The sequence below is a fragment of the Patagioenas fasciata genome, chromosome 9 (genome assembly GCF_037038585.1).
Source record: "Patagioenas fasciata isolate bPatFas1 chromosome 9, bPatFas1.hap1, whole genome shotgun sequence".
Taxonomy (NCBI): domain Eukaryota; kingdom Metazoa; phylum Chordata; class Aves; order Columbiformes; family Columbidae; genus Patagioenas; species Patagioenas fasciata.
In genome coordinates this window covers 6,249,367-6,267,641 of record NC_092528.1, presented here as the reverse complement: position 1 = coordinate 6,267,641, position 18,275 = coordinate 6,249,367, and the positions used below count along the sequence as shown (strand labels likewise).

At 46.4% G+C, this 18,275-nt stretch overlaps 1 protein-coding gene across 2 annotated transcripts; it reads right to left on the bottom strand.

Moving 5' to 3' along the window:
* Positions 1-949: 949 nt before the first annotated feature.
* CLDN18 (claudin 18) lies at positions 950-17,777 on the bottom strand. 2 transcript variants are annotated; one of them, XM_065845106.2, is made up of 5 exons: positions 17,558-17,777; positions 5,993-6,157; positions 4,284-4,389; positions 3,819-3,929; positions 950-3,136 (listed from the first exon to the last, which is right to left on the bottom strand). In XM_065845106.2, exons 1-5 carry the CDS (start codon positions 17,775-17,777, stop codon positions 2,959-2,961), a joined length of 780 nt encoding a protein of 259 aa, XP_065701178.1. In that variant the 3' UTR covers positions 950-2,958. The 2 variants fall into 2 exon arrangements, with proteins under 2 accessions (XP_065701178.1, XP_065701177.1); XM_065845105.1 differs by lacking the exon at positions 17,558-17,777 and adding an exon at positions 10,243-10,631 and having other exon boundaries at positions 952-3,136.
* Between the last annotated feature and the right edge of the window lie 498 nt (positions 17,778-18,275).

Here is an 18,275-nt window from a genome sequence, read left to right as displayed (position 1 = left end):
GAACACCCAGCTGAGGTTCCACAGGAAGGTGTCCAGGCGGGTTTGAATGTCTGCACAGAAGGAGACTCCACAGCCTCCCTGGGCAGCCTGGGCCAGGCTCTGACACCCAAACCCCGAACAAGTTTCTTCTCTTCTTTCAGTGGAACCTCCTGTGTTCCAGTTTGCACCCATTGCCCCTTGTCCTGTCACTGGTTGTCACCGAGAAGAGCCTGGCTCCATCCTCCTGACACTGCCCCTTTCCATATTGATCCCCAGGAACGAGTCCCCCCTCAGTCTCCTCTTCTCCGGCTCCAGAGCCCCAGCTCCCTCAGCCTTTCCTCACACGGGAGATGCTCCACTCCCTTCAGCATCTTGGTGGCTGCACTGGACTCTCTCCAGCAGTTCCCTGTCCTTGTTTTTCAGTATTTTTAATTACCTAACTGCCACTTAGGCAGTTCCTATCTAAATTAAACATTCCCGTGCTTTTCAGCTGCTTTCCAGTGGGGGCTGGCAGGAGCAGGAGCATACCAGCAATTTTTCTGCCCTCCTAAGAACAATGAAGTATTTACAAGTGTTCATTTGCTACCTCGAAAGTCAGACAGATGCTGGCTTGGCCAAAGGCGCCCCAAACCCCCATAGAGCCACATACTTGTTCTCAGCAAGCCCAGGGTCCCAGCAAGAACCTCTGATTTCATTGCATATTCATCTGTTTTTCTGATATTTTGTCTCAGCATATAACTAAGTATATCTTATAGTAAAAAAAAAAAACAACAACCACCTCATATTTTAACATTTTCCCCCCCAGCCACACATATTGCACCTAAGAACCTGCAGAACCCAAAGCTGGGCTGAGTTTAGCTGAGCTAAACTTGTTTGTGGCAAGGAGAGAACAAGTGAAAACAGTGATTTTGGTCTTAAAGACTTTTTCTTTTTTTAATATTCATGTATAAAAAGTAACTAACAAAAACAAACAAACAAATCCAGCATGCAAAAAAAAAAAAAAAAGGCAGAAAAGTTAAGTCTATACTGAGAGGTAGGGAAAAATCCATTGTCAAGAATATTGTTATTTTAAAAATAAGATGGGATTTACCTCCGCAAAGCCAAATTGTTCTTTAAAAACATCCTTAAAACGAGTTGTTTGCAGGTACGGATGGGAAAGTCAGCACTGACCTCCAGCAGAGGTGGTGATTTACCCCAGGTGGCAGCAGCGACTGATGTCCAGCCTGAGATGGGACCAAGAGCTGCTGTTGGATGGAAGCTCTTCCCATCTCTCTGTAGAGGTCATCTCCTGCAACCACCAGCCCCTGGTGCCACACCACGTCTCCTCTCACCAGCCTACCGAAGGTGCAACCACTCCGCATCTCCTGGACCTGTGCTGGAGATGTTCCTTCAGGTGGTGGTGGAGAACTGGTGGTTATGGAGGGGTGATGGTTATGGTGAGGTGATGGTTATGGAAAGCTGGTGAGTAAGGTCTGTGCTCTCTGGGAGCACTGGTGTTCATAGAAGCCACCAAGATGCCAGTTAGACACCGGTAGCTTCACCTACCAAAGGTCCAGCTCTGGAGGAATGTTCAGCTCTATCTCTGATCCCTCCAGAAGATGAAACCACTGAAGAGAATATCAACATCTCACCAAAACAGTTTTGCTGTTGAACTCCTGCAGAGAACTTAAAACTATTACAAGTTGGGCTAAAACCTATTGCAGATACCTGTCAAAATGGCTTCTTTTATTTGAGCCCTTTTTTCTCTCTAACTTATCCCTCGGTACCCTTTGCTCATAGGTACTTTCTGGAGCTTCACTAGGATGTGCTCTAGAGCCACATAAGCTCCTGTGTCTCTTCTGACCCATTCAAATAAACTTCCTCTGTGATGGATTGGCTAGAAGAGGGAATGTCCCACTAAGGAGTTAATCTTCACATCATTGGGGGAAGAATTAACACAAGAAAGTCCTGATGTCAGTGTGGAGTTACACATCTAATGCTCCCTGGGATTTCTGCTCCCAGTGTAGCTCTAATTAATTCTAAATGAGAAATTCTTCTGGCTTCATTAAAGATGACATCTGCAGGAACACCAGTCGCACACAGAGGTTTGCAGCTATTACAGCAAATATCTAGCCTAGGAATAACAATGGATTATACACATTCCCTGGAGAGATCAGTAGAAATAAATACACTTTGGTATCATGGGTTATAGCAAATGTCTAAGCAGTGTAAATCAGATTAAATATCGCAGCAGATCAGCATTGTAGTACAACCAGCTAAGCAAAGGTGTGTCTGAGTAGAAACAGTCACCAGGGAGGAAGATGCCACGACTATGGGGTCTGTACGCACTGGCCAAAGCCAAAGGGACACAACTAAGTTTACTTAAAATACACAGAAAAATAATATAGGAGACTACTAGATTATAATTTTTGCTTTAAACTTGCTCAAAAAAAGAAAAATCAAGTGGCAAAACTAAAGCAAAGATACACTATCATTTCAGCAAAACACTGTTTTTTCTGATGAACAGATGACACTGAGGTCGTGGGATACTGTTCACCCTTCCAAACTCTGAGAAAACAGGGGATGACATTGCCCAATTGCATGGAAGCCTGCTCCAAGGGAAGAAGGCAATGGAGTAACACCACTTTTATGTCTGGAACAATATTAAATGGGAATTTTAACATATTAGAACTAGAAAAGGGCACAAGGCACAACCCTGGTCCTGGTTATCAGAGTTTATATGTAAGATATGAGCAAACTGTTCTACTCTGAGACCATAAAAAGGCGTTACTTATGTTGCAGACCTACTTCTGGTAGGCGTAATAACAGGCAGTTGAATTAAACCCATGTTCATAACAAGCTGGAATACAACCTCAGAGCAGGGGAAACATGATCGAAAACACAATCCTATTTACAGACTGCCTTCTTTGCGTATACTTTTTGCTTCTGAAGTTAAAAATGTTTTGTAAGAGATAGTTAAACTCAAGCCCAGAAAGTCTACTAGACATAGTCATATTTTGAAGGGTACGAGCGTCTTCCATCCTCACTTCGAGGAGCTTCTTCATACCCTGCACCTTTCCTAGTCTTCATTTCGGGTTCGTACCCGGAACCGACCTTATAAGGCCCCGTTCTGTAGGAGATATTCCGTCCCGACGCATTGTAGGACACCGCTTTGTAACTGCAAGAGACACGAAAGTTGGCATCAGCCAGTGGAAAGTCTATGACTACCCAGTGCTGCATCATGTGTTCCTGTTTGCTGTTGGGTTTGGGGTAACTTCATACTGTGTCAGCACTTGGAGCCCCTCAATGAGCTCAGAGCCAACCATCCATGGACTGACTGCAAGTCTCTTTCATGTTTTTTCATAAACTTGTGCTTTCTTTCCCATGAGTAAATCCTTGGTTGAAGGAAGGACCCAACCACAATGCCCAGCTATGCAGGTGTGCAAAGCCCTGCCTGGTGTAAATCATAGCCTACACCTCCTGATGATCTGCTGTGCCATTTGCAAAGCTGCAATTAATGAGCCTGACTTAGCCAGCACATTGCAAATTCTTGATTTTAAGGTTGGTCTCTCCTGCCCTCTCTATTTGTTTGCAATTCATGTAGTCAAGGAAGGGAAACAGTCCATTTTGACCCATGATACAGGGTAAACAGGTGTAACATCGTGATTACTCTTGCAACAGGGGTATTACGCATAGAGACAGAATCATAGAACAGTTTGGGTTGGAAGGGACCTTCAAAAGTCCTCTAGTCCAACCCCTGCCATGAGCAGGGACAGATCCCCTGGTGTGCTGGCTGTATGCTGTTTCGACACCCAAGGCTTCACCCAATATCTTCCCATGCCTACCACAGATAGGCTTACCGGGATTCTTCTGGAATCAGTCCTCTGCAAGCAAGACACATCAAGATGCCTCCTACGAGGGCCAGGCCACCTGCCACCCAGCCAACGAAGAGGGCTGAGCCGAAGGTGTACCTAAAAAAAAGAGACGTGGCTGGTTGGTGCAGTGACCGTGACCCAGTCTGCTTCTTCTGAAACATGCTAAACATTGTCATTCTCCCTCCAGCCCTGCAGAAGTCCCGTGAGAACCATCCCACCCTCATCCTCAATGGGCTCTCTACCTCCTTGAGCTGTGTGAGTAGAGACATCCCAGCCGATTAACTTGGACAAATTATCTCCAGTGCAGATAGGAAAGAGACTCAATAAATCTTGCAAGTCCTGGGACCAGATTAACCCACACCCAGAGTCTGCCCTTCCTTTGGCTGCAGCACACCCTGGCCCTGAGGCAGATGTGCACCATGAAGAACCTTGAGCCAGTTGACCACCTACCTGTTCTGGACATTCTGCATTCCCTGGTACATGTTGGCTGTGGACATCCAGAAGTTTGTGACCAGCATGTTGGCAAACACGGACACTCCAGTGATGGCACACAGGCCTGAGATCAGACAGAAGGACAGACTGAGACCTACATAGTACAAGTAGTCCCCTTGGACCTTGGGGAAGCACCTTACAGTTCTGGAAATGTGTGTGAGACACTGCTGACGTGGGGACCATGTGCTACACATTTCTGCCAGGACTTCTACACATTTACAATCCGGTAGCAAGAATGCAATGTCACACTGCAGAATCCCGAGTCATACCAGCAGCAGTCTTTCTATTGATGTGTTTTTCTCCTAGAATACAAGCTTAACAAACAGATTGTTCTAGCTGCTGAAAATCATAGAATCGTTTTGATTGGAAAAGACCTTAAAGATCACCAAGGCCAACCGTTAACCCAACACTGCCAAGGCCACCACTAACCCATGTCCCTGAGAACCTCATCTCTGTCTGTCCAACCCTCCAGGGATGGTGACTCCAGCACTGCCCTGGGCAGCCTGTTCCAATGCCCCACAGCCCTTTGGGGAAGAAATTGTTCCCCAGATCCAACCTCAACCTCCCCTGGCGCAACTTGAGGCCGTTTCCTCTGCTCCTGGCGCTTGTTCCTTGGGAGCAGAGCCCGACCCCGCGTAGTTAAGTTTGAAAGATCTGTTTTACAGTAAAAAACATGGATGAAAGATTCTCTATCAGATTTTTTTTTAATGGGAGAACACACTCTCTGTTACATGGATGAGGAGACACATTGAGTTCACAACATGCTCATCACCAGGCAGTGATGCCTGCTTGACTCTGCCTGGAAGACCAGACTCGGGAAGCAGGAATTCCTCCCATTCACCCACTCAGGTGATCACTGGTATGCCCAGCCACGACCAGCCTGGCAGCAATGACATTGTCCTTAGCAGAGTGATTCATGCTAAAAAAGGCCACCATTGTACTGTAGGCCACTGTGGAAAGAGGTACAAAAAACAGCTAACGGTCGTGTCAGTGTTTATTGCCAAAAAATACGGACTCCAGCTTTTCTGGGCATCCTAAGTATTTATCCTCACTACAGCAAAAGTAACTGCTGTTCAACTGCAAGGATTTGAAACAGGGACATTCTCTTTCCCTTCATTAGGCTACGGATTTGATCTGATTACTCATCTGCAATAAAGTGTGGGAAAACCTGTCTGTGGTGTTCTCAAGCATTTGCAATTTTGAGGTAGCTGGGCAGCACTAAACATCCCTGCAACCTCCCTAATAAACCAAAGTATTAAAAAAAATTACAAGCTAGGCTACCGCAACCCTGAGAGTCTTTACAAAATTATTATGTGCGAACCTGAGACTCTTCACAAAGCTATTATGTAAAAATAAAGGTTGTAATTGTACATAACATTATACATGTAACAAATTGAGAGATTTTTTTTTAATCTGCAAGCTGTTTTTTCAGCCTTTCATGTTCTGTCCCATGCAAAAACTTCTGGTTTGCTTTTACTAAGCAGAGGTAGAAACCACTTGATGCCAGGCTGGAAGAAAAATGCCATGAATTTCATGTAAGCAGCAACATTTTGAGTTGCTCCAGAGCATCTTCTACCTATGACAAGAAGGGCAAAAGACTTTGCCAGGCGCCAATTCCAGGCGACCGCAATGCCTCGCACAAGAAAGACACGACTCCATCCACTCACCAGCAATGATAAACATGATGCCGGAGGTCAGAGTCATGTTGGCTTTTGCAGAGTCCTCCATGCTGCCGATGCGGATGCATTTCAGAGCAAAAATGCACACGAGGAGGCCGAGGATGCCCAGGACGATACCCACAATCATGAGGGCCCTCACAGCCTGGAACATCGCTGCAAAATAAATAGACAAGAGTGACTGAACTGAAACCTGGTAGGTTTTTAAAGATGGTTTTTGTCTAAATATAAAAATATCAAAGGAGAAAACCTCAAACATATTTAGCAATTCATGTGCTGAAAGCAAAGCCTATGCCTTGGAAAATGGGCACTGGATCCACTCTCAATGTTTTTTTATGGGGCACCTCTGGAAATGTGGCTGTTTTTTGAACTTCTGAAAGAGTTTGACAGTTTCAACATAAATTTTGTATATGTTCATTGGCACTGGGAACAATCTGAAACTGAGCTGGTGTGCAGCCAGGATAAGAATGAGTTGTTTCATAACTGAAAATGATTGAGAAAGCTTTTTTCTCTCCCCAAGCAGCAATGGAAGCAGATGTCTCCACCCAGCTACCCATGGTGTTTCCAACTACCGTGTGACTCAAAGTGAAGTTCTCTATGTTCCTGCTTTCCAGTAAAACACATGGCACAGGGGAAGAGGAAAATCACCTTGACAAACATTACACATACACCAAGGGAAAGCAACAAAACTTCGGCAATGATGTCCCCAGAATATCCTCTCCATGGTTATTTGTAATATCAGTCCTGTATGCAAATGCCCGCATTCATTAATACAAATATCCTAGCCCTAGATTTGTCCCCATCAAGGTGGGGATGCTTGGAGGTTTGCAGTGATGCTGGTGGGTCATGCCCATGGGAGCTGAGCACTGCTGTCAACCAGCCGAAGGCCTCAAAAACCCCCAGATTCCTCTTGGCTGGAGTAGAAGAGAGAAAAGAAAAAGGAAACTTAGACCTTTTAAAATGGAGAAGTGAAGGGGAAAGGCCATGCATTCAAATACCAAGGTGATTTTCTAAGAAGGTGGCACATAACTCGTCTTGCCTGCAATTCAGTGCTGGCCCCAGACGCTTCTCCTGGCTGAGACAGGAAGGTGGCAGCGCTGGTAGAGCACAGGGAGAGGGTCATCAAAAGTATTTCAAGGGTTGTTTTGATTTGACCAGGACGCTTTGCAGCGTTTTCTTGCCCTCCCAGGAGCTCTTGCAGTCCTGGGTTTGGCTTTGATGCTCCCCACACATGCCCCTCTTCTGGGAAGATGATGTGGGCTCCTGACCAACGGAGATGAACACGCAACACATCCTACAGCCCCAGGGACTTCACTCTACCTGCCTGTCACCCCTTTTGCTGAGCTGGCCAGGATGACCATGGTGCCCAAGGGTCCCATATGGCCCAACTAGAGCAGGACGGAAGGGAGAAGACCCTGCTGGCCTTGCACAGGTTAGGAGGAAGGTTTATAAACCCTCCCAGGAGGACAAGGGTGGGTGCTGGGGTGCCCATGTGGGTCTCCTTGCTTGTGGGCTACCACAAACCCGAGCAGAACTGTGCTTGGCACCATGGCGCACAAGGAAATCAGTGGTCTGCCATCCCACAGGCTGGGAATACACCACCTTCTCCCACTGGGGCTGCTGCTCTTATGACTCAATTTGCCGTTATCAGCTGATAACAAGTGCTAACGAGCCTGGGATTTTCAATCTCCCATTCATCAGCCCCCAGGTGTGAGCTCATTAGTTATTATTCATCAGAGAACAAGAAGCTGGCGGATACGCCTTATCAGCCCTCAAAGGTTGTTCGTGCAGCACCTGATGCAAAGCAGAAAGCCGCAAAGAGAAGAAAATCGCAATACTCATTTGTCTTTGCAGTCAATTAAGTCTCTTTGCAACTGCTTTTGTTTCAGGGCAGGTAGGAAGGGCTGATGCTCCAGGTCAACATAAGACGCTATGGATGGTGAGGTCCCTGTCCCCAAGACAGCAAGACTGTCATTCATTCCTGGGGTGCTTCCTACAGACCTTATGGTTCCTACATGCTACCACTGTGGTGGTCTCAATCCTTCAAGAACTGATCTAAAGCTAAGACCTCACAGAAATATTGTGGGTTGACAGGAGAGATGTTCCAAGTGCCTTGGCTGCCCATGGAAGGACACGACAGGCAGGCCAAGCCAAGCAGCTCTTGGGACATCACACTTGTGCTGGAGCACTGAGGTCCAAGTGTGGTGAACCTCCATTGAAAAGGACCAAACTGCAGCTGTTGGAAAGGGGCGAGGGACAGAAAAAATGCAAAATAGGCATCAGCAGCGATTCATCTCTTCATGAGACGGATGCACCATCTCGAACAAAAGGACAGAAAGAAGGAGAAAGTGCTCCCAGGTCTGCTGTGACATGAAGTCCTCTGCATTTGGCTCATGGGACTGAAAGCGAGAGCTGTTTGGAAAGAGTGCTGCAGTTTCGAGTGAATTTTTACAGCCGTCAAAAGTCCTCTTAGTAGAGCTGCTTTCCCAAGCTGAATGACCTCCTCCAGAAGGAAGGAGTGGAAGGGCTTAGACAAACAAAATAGGAGACTAAAGAACAAAAAAATTATCAGGAGCCCAAGGTAGCAAACAGCCCTATAGTTAAAGTCAAGCCCAGAAACTACCTGTGGTTTTGCATCCACATTTTGCACGAAGTTGAATAACTTCGCTTCATACCTGCACACCTATAGTTGCTCATTTTGCACACCTGATTTCCATACAAAGGGATGGTGTGCACAGAAACTTCTAATAATGCAAGCTTATTCACTGAAATAGATGTTTGCAGCAAAATAAATGTTTAAATCGCTGTGTTTTTCAGACATCAGTGGAACTGGAGAGTTGTCTTTTTCCCCAGTTTTGCTGTAAGTACTGAGATGTGAGTGAAATAAAACAACTTCAAGTCATCTAAACTAACATCACTTGCATTTCTGTTGCTAATACAAAACCACAAAGGTGGAAATCTAGCTTTATGACTATTTCTGATTAACAGAATATAGAAAGTTTAGGGAAAAAAAATAGCTTTCAAGTTCACCAAATTAAAGCAGGGGCATTCCTTCTTTATTATTTAAAATATTCATCGACTAAACAGACACATAAAGAAAACAAAACTGACAGAATATCTCTAAGACACAACTGAAAATTCCTGTGACTGCTTTGCACGTTTGCTTGTTGCTCTATTATCTAAAAATGACATTAAAAGTAAAATCTTGACCATGATAAATTGGAACCAAAATGATGGTTACTGTTGCCTCATTACTCTTTTAAAACAGTCACCTACACGGTATTATGAGGATAGGTACACATATTGATCAACGTTTGTATATATAGTGCAATAAATAAGTCTTTAATTCTTTAAAATGAATGGTCCCTTAGGAGAAGTGACGGCAAGGGTCACTTTTGCTCTTCCAAATGACAAAAAAGAAGTCACCTAGCAATCCTGAGGCTGGGTACACACAGACACTCTTATTCCATCACACGCCTGGCAGTGGGGAAGCAAGGCTGGCATCCCTGAGGATGCTGGGCTCAGCCCCACATCCTCCTCTCTTCTACACCCATCCGTAAATGCAATTTGCTTGTACCTATTTGCAATTGTGCACCAAGAGTGAAAAACACACTCTGGGGGCCGTATTTGTTGCAAGACACAGGCACAACAGGTCACAGGGGGGTGGGAAAAATAGCCTTTCTTGTAAAGTAAGCAAGCAAATGAGAAAGTAATACCCCTCTGCAATCTGCTTCTGTGACCACAGAAACTCCCCAGTCAATGTGAAGTGACTGAGCGTGCCTTCCCCCTTCTCACCCTTCCTACACATGCTGCTTCAATTCCAGTTTTCTCTTTGGGAAAAAAAAAAAAATCAATTGTTTTCTATAGAAAACATTATTCTGATCACCACGCAAAAATATACACACAGCTGTTTTCCTTGTGTTTCAGTTCAAAGGGACGGAGTATCTGTGGGTTTAAGCATACTCGTTCTCCTCACATCAATGGAGCTGTGCTGATTTATGCCAGCAAAGGGGCTGAACCCACGATGCTCATCCAGAGATCACCTACACATGCTCCAAGTTGTAACCTCCGCCGAGTCAAGGCATTATTTTGGTAAAAAACATGCACATATTTTTACGCTCATGCACCGCAGAGCCTGGAAATTTTATTCCTCGCAAAGTGCTTTAAGTTGTCTGCTCCTGCTTTTGGACGAAAACTGCACAGAGCTCCTGGGTTAAACCTACTGCATTTTTTGTCCCTACCTGGCAGCCCAAGAATGGTGAAATACGGCCGGCACTCTGTAAAGCCAGAGCTCTGCCGCACGCAGCTCCTCCACAGTCCCTGATACTGGAAGACGGCCGTGACCGGGTTGTCATACAAGTCCTGCGTGCTCCACATATCCATGGAAGTGGACACGATGCACCCCGCGACGCCCAGCGACGAAACGATGAAGCCCATCACCTGGCAGATGGTGGTGGACATGGTGTCTCCCCTGGCGAGAGGAGGTGAGGCTGCCCCAGCAAAGCCGCAAACCTAATGGGAGCACCCACGTCCTCTTGCCTGAGCCACCAGAAATGCAGCAGCTCTTATCAGATGCTTTGCGTTGAGCGGTGTGTTTGCTCAAAGTGTTTTTGCAAGATAGTCCCGTTTCACTCTCGCCAGGTAAGTTCGTGCCGGCAGGGCCAGAGATATGAGCTTTTTGTCCTTTAGAAGTGCTTGTCCTTTCCCAGCCAAGCAGCCACGCTCCATCAAGTGTTGGGCAACCCACTTAGAATGCGCGCCGTCCCCCCACCGAAACCCTTTGCTGCCCATCGGGTTCTCTGGAGCACTTGGCACGGTGCAAACGTGCAGAGAGAAGGACCATGATCCCAGGTGAGCTCAGCACCTCACGCCGGTCACCACCTCCCTGGCCCTCTGCTTATGCAAAAGGGGAGTACATCTGCCATCAAACCAAGATAGGGACATCTCTACACGTGGCCACCCACACCAACATCTGCACAAGAGATATGGGGATAGCGAGGGATGCCAGGGTTGAGCTCTGCAGCAGGATGCGGGGCCTCGAGCTCAGCTCAGGGGACAAATAGGGACATGGTTGCTCCTTGCAGCCACTTCGAGCATCACCGAGGTTGCCTCAGATGTTGACCATAGAACAACAAGGGGCACCAAACCAAGAGCCCCAAAATGATCCAGCAAAGCTCCTGAAACCCTTTTCTCCTCTCACCTGCATCCACATCACATGGTCCCACTGAAACCCATGTGGAGAGAAGGATGGGGGTGCACAGAGACCATTTGGAAACTGCCTGATCTTAGAAAAAAGGAGTGTTGGATATAAAAATTAGGAAATTAATTATCTCTTTCCACAGTGGAGAACTGCAATTTTATTCAAATTTAGTAATTTCTACTGCCTTTGATAAGTTTGTGTAAGGAGAAGGACTATCTCCAACGTGCCAGTAAAAATAACAGCAAGAACAAAAAACATAGAAATGAACCCTCAAGAACCAGAGATCAAAAGAGCTGCCTGTACTCCAAGGGACAGGGCATGCTGGCTAACATTCTTCATCTTGGATAATTCATCATGAAACACAGGGATGGGGAGGACCTAGAAGCTGGGAGGACAAGAGCTAAAACACGTGGCCGGGTCTCCACCCCATCCTCCACTGCCCATGGCCTGTGGCAGGTGGGGACCCCAGTAGCCGGAGGAACAATGTGTCTTGAGGGTCTCTTGCAATCCAAATGATTCTATGATGCTATGATAACCTGCTGTACCCATTCCTGCACCCCAGTCCAGAAAGGCTGGTTGCACCCCAGTCCAGAAAGGCTGATTGCACCCAAGCCCTGATGCTCCCCAGCAGCTCTCCAGGACTCCTTCATGCCCTAGAACTTGCCTTCTTCTCACCATCTGGAGATAAGAGACCACTTTGCTCCTTTTCCAAGCTAGAAAACCTCAAACCATGACCCAGGGGCAGATGTTCTTCTGGGACGTAACCCCTGAATAGTGGTGTCACTCCACAGCATTAGTGTGCAATGGTTTGCACCATGCCCACGTATTTGCTTTGCCGGGAGGGGACCCACCACTCCTTCCTCCAACCCTTTCTGCTGGTTTTGGCTTTGTGCAGCTCAAGCAGCGTTTCAAATCAATAGGGACCTTCTCACCTCCTCTCCCTCTTCACTATTTCGCACCCCTAAGCCCCATTGCTCCCCTCAACACACCTACTGGAAAGAGGAGCATGCCCTGGATTGTCCCTAATTGTGCCCTGAGCCATCCAGGTGGTGCTGCTTCACTTTTCCTTGGGGATATTGTTTTGTCCTATTGATGGGGGATGTTGCTTCTCATCATCCCTCTTTACTCAGGGGCATTATAACCCCAGAGCAATCAAAAATTACCATCAAAGTCCTCCAGACATCAAGAAAGCCTGGGTGAACCAGTCTGTCTTTTATTTTGAGGGCCAGATTAAATCACATCTCTGAAGAGGATAAACCAGCACAGGGTTACAAATTCCCCCCCTGAAACCTCATGTATGGTCCCCCCAAAAAAATGGAGCTGAGAAAGCAAATTCAGTAATGAGGGTCATGCTGCTGTCCTTAGCAGACACAAACACCCAGCTGTGCTCAGCACTGCAGATGGTGTCATCTTTGAAGGATTATTGAGGGGTTCTATTTGAAAATTCCCTGGGAATTTTCCCTAAGATGTTATCCACCCCCCCAGCATCAGCTGCTTGCCATTTCTCATGCTCTGATTATCGTCACACTTGTAAACGTTGGGAACTCAATTCTCCCACAAACACCTTCCCCAGTGGCTGGTTGAAGCAAAGTTCTGGCAAAAAACCCACGAATTTGTTTCCATCCCAAACCTTTCCCCTAGCCCATTTTCTCTGCTTTTCTGAAACGTTCTTATTTTAAACTTATTTTGGATAGTTGTTTCTGAGGAATTTATAATAAACAAAAATATGTCTCCCTCTGCCAGAAACTCATCAGCCTATTGCCTCAGCAACCCAGCCCAAGGAGACACTTCTTGCAAAAGCCAAGTTTCTTCACCAAGAGGCAGAGAACAGGGTTCCCAGTCTGAGTACTGGGACACCTGCAGCACTTTACCCAAACTGGGAAAAGAAAGGAAAGGTGCGTTGTGACCGCTCCCCTCCACAACCTTTATTTCAGCTCCTATTTGCTTTATCTACCCAGGCATTGCCTCTATATTATCTCAAAACCGTCCACTGGGCCCATTGCAAACTCCTGAATGTTATCATCGCCTCTCCCATAAAAATCACCTACAGCTCATGTTTGCTTTAAAATTTGCAAATATAGCCCACACCCTGCCAGTGAGTTCCAGCTTGTTCAGACCGAAACAAAGCAAACCCACCCTTCTCCTTCAGTCCCTCCACTGCTGCGATGGCCACAACCTCCAGAAGCGTGCGGTCCACCAGTCTGTAGCACGACAAGGGCTCACTGGCCTTTCTGAAATGAAATGGGGAAAGGTGGCCTTGCAACATGCTCATGCCAGCTCAGATCCACTCCATGCCATTGATCTTCAGGTGGTCCAGAGGAGCTCAGCAGGTCCCTCAGTAGAGCTGGGATGCATGAGGCCGCATCCTTCCCTACATGTCTATGAGCTGTAGCCCAGCCCCACATCTCCACTGCCTCTTGCCATTTCCCTTGCTTTGCTCCTCGTTTGGCCCTCAGCCTGGATCCTTTAGAATTAATTTTCACATCTCGTCCTTTCATAGTGTAAAGGCACAAGACAGTAGCATGGATGCAATGCATGCATCTGGCTTTTCGACATCTCCCACCGGGCTTTCTGCCACCTCTTCCCACACTGAGTGACAACAGGGATTGGAATACCCAACACCTCTCTAAGGGTCCCACATTAGCTCTTTTTCCATCCCCACACCTTCTCCAGCTCCTGCTGTGACTGCAAACCCACCACAGCCTCACAGGTATGTCAGATCAACATGGTAGGTTATATCAACATGGCGGGTTATATCAACTCTCCAGCCCACCTGGGCCACCTAAACCCTTCTGTGCACAAAGCTTGGTCTAAAGACTTTAAAAGCAGGTTACAGTAGTTGCCTGCAGACATTTCAAAATCTTGAGCTGAACTGAATGGGTTGAAGGATTTTAAGCAGCAAGCAGAGCTTGGATGAGACTTCGCCATGGCCATCACTGGTGGAGGAGAACGACACAGCCATTAGCGGTCCCCATCCTTAAAATTTTGGGCATAAAGCAGTTCCAGGCAAGAGAGAAGCTATTTCTTTGGCCAGGGGTGCTGCCCTGTCTCCACAATCCCCGGAGCAAAGGTTTTACTGATTTTACTTTTTGTATGACAAAAATAAAACCTTGCCAGAACATCACTGAAATAGAATTTAAAAAATCCAGAGACTTCAACATTAAAGACTTCCCAGACAGAAATTCTCCTTGGGGAGCATCTACCCATCTCTACTACCTTGCACTAGCAAAATTAAAAGCTGATGTTTTGTGCAAAATTCCAGACAGTCATGATTAAATTCCCATGGGCTATTTTTCGTCTGACCCTTGTAGCAACACATACCCATTTACCAGTTGCACAAGTTTAACCGGGTGCTCTCACACTAAAAAAGTTTGCCATTGGAAAAGCAAAAATACTCGTATTTTTCAAGCTACCAGCTTTTTGTTCCATGGCAGAGATGCCTCGGCCTTTCTGAAAGGGTCAAAAGTGGTTTTGACTTGAGAACAAAATGTCCTTTCGAAAATGTCTGAGCCACTCTAGCCAAACAGCTCGGGAAATAAGAGAACAAAACAGAAAAACTACTGCCCGTGTTCTTGTAGTTTCACAAACTTGTCAGCAACTGAAAAATGCTCCTTTCAGCCCAACGTGCCCTGTGGGTGTCACACTAGGTGAAAATACCAGCCTGGCCAGAGCTCAGCTATTGCTATTTGTCTATTATTTGCGTGTTCAAATTCAGATTGTGTCCTCCAGACAACCACGGTAAAGTCTGCTGACACACCAGAGCAAGCAGCAAATAATAATAATAATAATAATAATAATAATAATAATAATAATAATAATAATAGAAAGCAAAATCTGAGCAAAGAGGCTAGTTCTCAAGTGACATATTTCACCAGAGACTGTTTATAACCGAGCAACAAAGGTGAGAGCCATAAACTACCTGTGTTATTTCTCATTTTCATCTATTATCTTGTTTTTTCCTCAATCTATTTGAAATTAAAATTCCCAACTCAATTGAAGATGGATGATGGGCAAGACAAGTTTAATCTTTGCTATGGGAGGGAGGGATTGAGAAGAAAAACCCTCAGAACCCAAAACTTCATTGATGTACTCAGGTCACCTCGCTGCTTTGCTAGAGTCCTATTATTTTTATTCACTCTGGCACTATTGTTCCCAATATAAATTGCCATTGTCAGAATAATAAATAGGGGTTTATAATGGAAATGCTGACAAACCATTAACTATGGTGTGGTTAGCGAGGAGGATTTAATGGAAATCAAGGTGCAGCACGGTCAAAATAAACACCGGGATGAGCCACTTAAATAATAACTTAGCAAATTAATAGTTTGATTTTTAGCATCATTTGCCCCCCACTCTGGTTAGGGTACAATTGCCCTTTGTTGGGGGTTGGTGGGAAGAAATGCCCAGGTGAATTCAGGAGACAGTATGTTATACAATATAAAGCGCTGGGGTGGTTGTTTTTGCATCAGCTTCTCCAGAGACTGGAGGTGTCAGACAATATATAACAGGAGGGAAAAGAGGGGGGGAGAGCAAGGGAGTGACTTCAGAAGAACAAGCCCGTTCATTAAAAAAATAAAGGGCAAAAACATAAAATAAATCCACCTCCCTTTGTAGGGCAGTGCTGGTAGCACCTGTCACAGGAATCTTCTTGTTGGGACAAAAGCAAACAAATATTAATATTCGTGTACCTGCACGCTAATGGGGAAGGACAGCGACTTTATTTTTAAAGGTTGCGCTTTATTCTTTGGGCTTTTTACCAATCCGTTTTTGTAGGCAACTGCAATAAGCCCACGTGGTAATTACCCTCCAAGATGACCAGTTCATTAGAAATCCTGATAGTTAGGATGAGATGCCCATTCCTGGTTGCAACTGGGAGTGAGCTGCAGAGCTTGTTGGATGCACAGGCTGACCAGCAACCCCTCTGCTAAACGGAGGAAATCCATCCCCCAACGCTGCTGTATATTCCCATTTTAGGAAATTAAAACCCACCCTTCGGACACCAGTCTTGCAAAAAACTTGCAGAAAGAAGCACTGTAATGCTGAGGTTAGCAACAGAGGTATTTTGAAAGAACAACAAAAAAGCCAACCCAAATTCTCAAGTATTCTGGTTTTTTTCAAAGATTAAAGTAGCTCCCAGAGCTGAACACTTGAAAAGTTTAATTGCTTCTTCTGTAGAGTTACATTTTCTGCAATTTTAAGCTTTCAGAGCTGAAGAACGGAGGAAGTTCTGCAGCGTGTGATGGGTGCACGCGTGCGTGGGAAGGATTTGCTTTTTTCCACCTCTATTTATTCCTCATGTGGCAACTTCAATCTCTTCACTTATAAGCAATTAACCTGCTAGAGTCGGGGCCGTTTACTTCCAGTAAAATGCATGTCTGCACCCCAAACTCTGTGTGAGCAAATAAGGGCTTTCAAAGCCTTGTCTCTGGTAAGAGGAAGATGCTCACCAGCATCCCTGGCACTTGCACCACAGCAAATGCCAGTTAGGAATGAGATGATTGAGACAGAAATACAGCTGAGGGGGCAAAACTCCCTCCCTACTGATGTCAGAAGCCACAGCTGCACTGGGTTACACTGATTTGATTTGCACAGAAGTAGACTGCTAAGGAAAGAAGCAATTTTTGTGCACAACGCTTATTTCTGTGTGTTTTGGCAATGCCATTTTGCAGGAGTTATGCGACAATTTGCTGATGTAATTGGCTTCTTCCCTCGGTTCTTGCTATGTCAAAGCACAGAGACTAGATAGATATAATAGTCCATAAGTGCCTTTTTTTCCTCACTGTATTAAGGCAAGAAGGAAATCCAGATAATCCTGTTGTAACCTAATTGTTTGCACCCCTAGATACTGCAGGCACAACTGGCACAGGAACGATACCCGTGGAAGAAAAATCTGGAACCAAAGGAGAATTAGGGAGAAATCCAGCCTGGTGGTGTTAGCCCGTACAGAAATACAGTGAGCTGAACTGTGACATATCCTCTTAGAAGAGGATCTTCTCTGATGCCAAGAATATTAGTGGTTTCTGGTGGGAAGCCACGCACAACCCTGCAGCTGGGGTAGGAGTCACAGCACAGGGGACAAATGTCCACATGAAACAACCACCTCAGGCGCTCGATGCACTATCAACTGAAATGAGTTTTGCTGAACCTCAGCTTGACCACGGGTTTGGGTTGAAGTGCCTCTGAACAAACAAGGTGAGCACCCAAGGTCCCAGAGGCTAAAAGTTGGGTTCCCCGCTCTACACCGAAAATCACCCATCACCACCGCTCACGCGTGGCTTCTAGGAACAGAGATGGGAGGTGACATGCCCATGGCTCTTGCCTCCCATGTCTCTGCCCTTGCCACGATCGAGCCCTACCTGGCAGCCCCAGGATGGTGAAGTAGCCGCGGCACTCGGTGAAGCCAGAACTCTCCCGGACACACGTGCGCCAGAGGCCCTGGTAGTTGAACACCGCCGTCACCGGGTTATTGTACAGGTCTTGGGTGCTCCACTGGTCCATGCACGTCGACGCGATGATGCCTCCGATCCCTAAAGCGGACACCACGAAGCCCATGGACTGGCATATTGTCACGGACATGGCGCCGAGCGCTCGCTAGGCAGGTCCTCGGCACGTACAAGCCTCCACAAGCTGGGTCTGGGGCAGGCAGCCAGGGCAGAAGGGACTTTTAGCTGGAGGCACAGCCTACGTCACGGACGGGAGTCGGGAGAGGCCTGGTCCGTGCGGTATAAACCTACCCTTTCCCTTTATCTGTTTCGGTGAGATAATTTTCGCAGCTCGGTACCAAGAGCCGTTTGTTACGCATGGCGTGAACGCCTCGCTCTCTGTTTACCTTCTCCCTCCAGGCAGAGGTGCAGCCGGCGCGGGCAGACGGGGACCAGCGGGTCCCTGTGGAGCAGCCCGGGGACACCTTCTGCAGAAGAGAAGTGCTCCAGGAAGCCAACCACAGGGATGCTTAAAGCAGATGGAACAGATAAAAATTATGGCGAGCCTAATCCTTTCCCCTGGTACTGGGTGCTGGTGAGGATGCACCTCAAATCCTGGGGTCAGTTTTGGGCCCCTCATGCCAAGAAAGAC